This window comes from Octopus bimaculoides, chromosome 26 (assembly GCF_001194135.2).
Source record: "Octopus bimaculoides isolate UCB-OBI-ISO-001 chromosome 26, ASM119413v2, whole genome shotgun sequence".
Classification (NCBI taxonomy): domain Eukaryota; kingdom Metazoa; phylum Mollusca; class Cephalopoda; order Octopoda; family Octopodidae; genus Octopus; species Octopus bimaculoides.
This window is the reverse complement of record NC_069006.1, coordinates 7598087-7604651: the sequence shown is the minus strand read 5'-3', so window position 1 is coordinate 7604651 and position 6565 is coordinate 7598087. Positions and strand designations below refer to the sequence as shown.

Here is a 6565-nt window from a genome sequence, read left to right as displayed (position 1 = left end):
ATCTTTTACTTGTTTCAGTCATTTGACTGTGGCCATGCTGGAGCACTGCCTTTAGTCGAGCAAATCGACCCCAGGACTTATTCTTTGTAAGCCTAGTACTTATTCTATCGGTCTCTTTTGCCGAACCACTAAGTTACAGGGACGTAAACACACCAGCATCGATTGTCAAGCGATGTTGGGGGTGGGCAGACACAGACACACAAACACACATATATATACATATACATATATACGACAGGCTTCTTTCAGTTTCCGTCTACCAAATCTACTCACAAGGCTTTGGTCGGCCCGAGGCTATAGTAGAAAATACTTGCCCAAGGTGCCAAGCTACTTATCACACAGCCACTCCTATACATATATACATATATGTATAGGAGTGGCTATACATTTGAGTGCATGGTGACCAGGTGTTCATATGAGTGGTTCTCTCTAGGTAAATTGCACAGTATTTGGTGTTCTAACAATACATACGCTTTAAGCTGGACAGAAAGACTGCCACTGGGGATCGAAACCACAACCTTGCAATCGTCAGTGCAACACTATAACCACTAGGCCACATGCATTCATAATTTCTGAGGCCCTCAAAAAAATATCAAGGGTGCAGCCCTTGCAGCTCTAGCTACGACAGTAATGAGAGCAAGAACATTAACTTCAGTCGGTAGAGCATCAGACTTTTAATCTGAGGGTCATGGGTTCATGTTCCCCCCCTGCAAGGGAATGATTATCAACAGTGGTGCCCCAGCATGATCGCAACTTTGAAGCTAAAACAATTTAAAGATTAAAAAAGATTATTCATATTGACCCTTGGTTTTTATCTTCTTCTTCCCTACTTCAAGTCTTCAAGTATTCCACGTCTGGCACAATGAAATCCTTGTGTCGCAGAATATAGCCAGACGCCAGTTCAGGCTCAGTTACAAATATTGCCAACGATGGAAATACCGAGTGGATTTGATTTCTACAGCAATATTCTGGGTAACTATTATTATTATCATTATTATTATCATTCTTCTTCTTCTTCTTCTTCTTCTTATTATTATTATTATTATTATTATTATTCTTGTTGTTGTTATTATTATTATTAAGACGGCCAACTCGCATAATCGTTAGTGGGACAAAATGCTTAACAGTATTTCACCAGTTGCTATGTTCTGAGTTCAAATTCATCTGAGGTCGATTTTGCCTTTCATCCTTTCAGGGTCGATGAAATAATTTATGTCAACAACTGAACTTTTTTTATCCCAAATCCCTGCACACCATCAGGTTCTGCTGCTTTCCAATTACATATCTTTTTATTCATATTTCTGACACTGTCTTCTGTGAGGTGGATAGCCTCTTTCTGGGGATAAGAAGCTGTTTGCTTCAGGCTGTCGTCTCTTTCCGCACATTATAAGCTTTGATACTTGGTTGGTAATTACCATGGGAGACATTCAACATCCAAGGACCAATCTCAAAATCCTGGCTATCCCCAACAGAGAAGTGTTTGGTCTTGCTCTGCTCTCATGTCAATATTATTATAATAATTATCATTATTATTTACTTTTAATTTGCATGTTTGTTACAACCACTTGCTGAGACACACCCAATATCCTAGAGCGAGTGAAGGATAAGAAATGTTACAGTTTGACTGAAAGCTTGGGGATGGGAAGTGGCAGGGGCAGTTGCACACTATCTTCATGTAATACTACACAGATATTTAAATGGGTAGGGTTTTTCTAAGGATGTGGGCAGTATTTGTCAGCACAATCTTTTGGATTTCTCTGAGATGTGGTTCTTCTGGGATCTTATCTAGATGTTTTTGACATCCTTTTCTCATACCTAGGGCACCCTCAGTAACATGAACCGTTCTCGCTTTAAAATGCCATATCTTTTGTACAAAACAGTCAGGCCCAAAATATTCAGGATTTTTGGAATGAGTAGAAAAAGAATATTAAATATGTATTTTCATTGCATCTTCCTTCTAACTTCTCACCCTGCCATGATTTAGGATTTTTCTAGAAGGCATTATTCCTTACAATAAATACCACCAGGGCTACATGTGCTTTAATTTTAATTATAATTATTTATTTTGTTTTATTTTCTCCAGAATGAAAAGCAAATTTATAAAAGAATATGGGTTAATTGGCGCCATACTTACCTCAGAGAGATATGCTCAATGAAAATTGTTAAAGAATTTACAAAACAGCGTCAAATTCAAGTAAGAATTTTGGTTTAAATTTCTAAGATGAGAAATCGTCATAATGAAAAGCTTATTTTCAAAACCAGATATATGCATTGGAGTGACTTTTGAGTAACTGTTTCAAACAATTCTTGACCACATTATTTACATTTGACAGATATTTGTTTGTTGTTAACACAATGTTTTGGCTGATATATCCTCCAGACTTCATAAGGCATATGGTGTAGTGGTTAAGAGTGTGGTCTACTAACCCCAAGATTCCAAGTTCGATTCCAGGCAGTGACCTGAATAATAATAATAATAATAATAATAATAATAATAATAATAACAACATTGAAAAATACCTTAGGAATGAGAACCCAAGTTCTATATTTAAGAGATGAGGAATTATGTACATTATTTACATTATGTACATTTGACGGATATTTGTCCTCATCTTGTTTCTTGATAACACACCGTTTTGGCTGATATACCCTCCAGCCTTCATCAGGTGTCTTGGGAAAATTTCGAACCTTGGTTCTCATTCCTAAGGTATTCTTCAATGTTGTTGTTGTTATTATTATTATTATTATTATTATTATCATTATTATTGTTCAGGTCACTGCTTGGAATCAAACTCGGAATCTTGGGGTTAGTAGCCCGCGCTCTTAACCACTACACCATATGCCCGTGGGCTATGGCATAGTGGTTAAGCCCACAGGCTTATGGCGTAGTGGTTAAGAGCTACTAACCTCAAGATTCCGAGTTCGATTCCAAGCAGTGACCTGAACAATAATAATAATAATAATAATAATAATAATAATAATAATAATAATAATAACAACAACAACATTGAAGAATACCTTAGGAATGAGAACCCAGGTTCGAAATTTCCCCAAGACACCTGATGAAGGTCGGAGGGTATATCAGCTGAAATGTGTTAACAACAAACAAGATGAGGACAAATATCCGTCAAATGTAAATAATGTAAATAATGTACATAATTCCTCATCTCTTAAATATAGAACTGAATTCTTGACCAATGTTCTCATCTTAGTTGTAATGTTCATAACTTTTGACCATTGTCCCTTTTATGCACCTGTTTTAATCAACATACGCAGGGAGTGAATTGTTTTCATTCAGTTGAGAAACAGCAGAGATAGTTTACTTTATTGGTTTGTTATTTCTCCAGATGAGATAGCAATAGGAAATAAAAACTGGCAACAGAAACAAGTGGAGAAAACAAATATACGAAGGGTATTGCTCATTATATGCTAAGTAATTATTAAGCTGGACAAAGACCAAAAAAGCTGCCAGTAAAGAGAGGAAGCCGAATTAGCTGGTCCTCAGTTTGTTTGCTATGAGTGTGACCAAATATGTTTGCCAAACGCAGGACTTCAAAACCATCTCTGGAACCACATAGACAACCTAAAAACAGATTATGTTCAATTCGTTATTGCAGACCTGCTTACCTGTGATGTATGTGGCAAAGTCTGCCAGAAACTCACAAACATTTCAAAAAGCATAATGATCTTCCATCTGACAGGCCTAAGCATCAGGCCCCAAAACGTGAATTTTAACGGCAAACACTGAAATCTTTCACGGGCCTCATGAGTCAATGTCGATCTCATGTTGGTAGAGTCAGTTATAACTCAACTTATCAGCAATGATCATGCATACATACATATACATATATATATCATCATCATCATCATTGTTTGACGTCTGTTTTCCATGCTGGCATGGGTTGGACGGTTCGACTGGGGTAGAGGAGGCTGCACCAGGCTCCAGTCTGATCTGGCAGTGTTTCTACAGTTGGATGCCCTTCCTAAGGCCAACCACTCTGAGAGTGTAGTGGGTGCTTTTTATGTGCCACTGGCACAGGGGCCAGAGGGGGCTGGCAAAGACCATGATTGGTTGGTGCTTTTTAGGTGTCACTGGCATGGAAGCCAGTCAAAGCAGCGCTGGCATCGGCCATGTTCGGATGGTATATATATATATATATATATATATATATATATATATATATATATATACATATATATGAGGGATAAATTATCCTGGTGGATAATTGATGAAATTGCAGCAACTAGGCTGCATAATTGCATATAGAGCAATGTGCAGTTGCTGCAGTAGAAACATATGTTGGTCATTGTTATATATGCTGTAGAAAGCGTTTTAATTAAAGTTTTGGATGTGAATAAATATATATGAGGGCTTCTTTCAGTTTCAGTGTACCAAATCCACTTACCAGGTTTTGGTTGGCTCGGGGCTATAGTAGAAGATATTTGCCTAAGGTACCATGCAGTGGGACTGAACCCGGAATCATGTTAGTTGGGAAACAAACTTCTTACCACACAACCAAGGCTGTGTTTATATATTATGTTTGTGTGTGCACCATATACATTGTTTCCCTGTATTTGTGTGTGTGTATACATGTATGTACTCAGGTATTTATGTGTATATATATATATATGTGTGTGTGTGTGTGTGTGTGTGTGTGTGTGTGTGTATTTTATAAATTTTGCAGTTACCCTCTGTCTACCAACAGATCTTCCATGCATGGCATCAACTCTGTGTTTGCAAGAACAGACGCTACGATTGTTTCCCTTCCAGCATCCTGCAACAGTTGAATCATTAATTCTTTGCCGAGACTGCCAACACACCGAAATACTTCGGCTGCTGCCGGATGCCATTCTTGGAATATGGCTCTTTTGCTTCTTTCATGGCTGTGAATTTCAGATTGTTACACAGTTTTTGAGGAATATTTGTCACTTCTTTTTTTGTTAATAAAATATCTATCCCACAATTCCTGCAGTTTTTTGTTACTTTTTTTGTTATTGCTCGGCAATTTTATCAAAGGGTGGAATGAATGCGGTAAGAGTGAATGGCCCCACTCCAATTATGTCTGTAGCTCGAAGGAAGATGATGTGAAGAGGAAACATACCCCAGTGGTCAGAGCGACCACAGTGCTGTTGAGTCTCCACAAGCAGCCCTATGAAGTCTCCCGCTTTGGGGGAATTTTTCGTTGTTAGAATTTATATTATCGTTTTCACTGTTTACACACTTCTGTTTATGTAACCCCACATTATTTTATCCTGTACCGTCCCCAATATTTTTGGTGAACCCTTGATGGTAAATAAAGAAAGCATTATTTTAAGATATGTTGCTGTTTAACTCTAAGAGAAGCCAGTATTAGGAGATATGACTAAAAATGTTTCAATTATGACAATAATGTCTTAATTTCAGATAAATTGCACCTAGGAGTACATAAACCAGGATGTGTTTCCATTTATAAGATAGCAGCGTGAAATTTGAGGCAGAACTGGTTGTTATTTCTTGCAGGTTGAGAGACAACATAGATACCCTTATATTGACTCTTGTGAAAGACGTATATTATGAAACCTAGTGACTGATACACACTGTGTGCTAGGGAGTGTGTGTGTGTGTATGTCTGTGTGTGTGTATGTGTGCACATGTGTCCAAGAGGCTAAGAAGTAATATTCTTGGGAACATACGTCCATTAATGTTACAGAGCAACTGGCATGCCCTTCTACAAGCACGCTGTGATTGAGTTGAGTTAGCAGATGGAAGGGGCTGGATAAAAAAAAGGCCTTTTGTCCTTGTTCAGACGTTTTTAACTGTCCAACAGTCATTGACGAACCGTTGGAAACGTGCCGTTGTGAACTTGACTGAATCACTGCAGATCCTCCTCTGCTCCTATTCAAAGTCAGCCCTAAGTTATCAACTGGGGACCGAGTGCTCGATTAAAGTGAAAGGGGATTAACTAAGAGGATTAACAGGTTTTTACACGATAAGTCAAGACAGGCCTCATCAGTGGAAAGAGACGACGTCGTTGCTGGTACAGGAATACCTACACCAACTTGAATCGCGAGCGAGTTAAGAACAAGAACTAGAGGGGGTACTTATCAAAAGCGAGCATTGGGTGGTTATTAAATTGTTATGATGTCAGTATACACGTCTGGTGTAAAATGGTATTACACAAATAATAGGAGTGGCTGTGTGGTAAGTAGCTTGCTTATGAACCGCATGGTTCCGGGTTCAGTCCCACTGTGTGGCACCTTGGGCAAATGTCTTCTACTATAGCACTGGGCCGACCGAAGCGTTGTGAGTGGATTTGGTAGACGGAAACTGAAAGAAGCCCATCATATATATGTATATATATATATATCTTCGCCCTTTTAAAGCCTAGCCTGGCTCATGGGCCCGGTTTCTATGGCGCATGTGTTCCCCCCAGCTGGACGGGACGCCAGTCCATCACAGCGTTACTCAAGAAACAGGAAGAAAGAGTGAGAGAAAGTTGGGGCGAAAGAGTACAACAGGGGTCGCCACCACCCCCTGCCAGAGCCTCGTGGAGCTTTTGATGTTTTCGCTCAATAAACACACACA

General features: G+C 38.9%; 1 protein-coding gene across 1 annotated transcript in view; it reads left to right on the top strand.

Annotated features, from left to right (window-relative positions):
• The window catches only part of LOC106878630 (protein SFI1 homolog), a 21395-nt gene extending 16431 nt beyond the window's left edge, over positions 1–4964 (top strand). The window contains exons 9-11 of the mRNA XM_014927908.2: positions 837–972; positions 2084–2194; positions 4707–4964. Coding sequence (XP_014783394.1) covers positions 837–972; positions 2084–2194; positions 4707–4796 — 337 coding nt within the window. The 3' untranslated portion in view covers positions 4797–4964. The remainder of the gene's footprint in view (positions 1–836; positions 973–2083; positions 2195–4706) is intronic.
• Positions 4965–6565: the final 1601 nt, after the last annotated feature.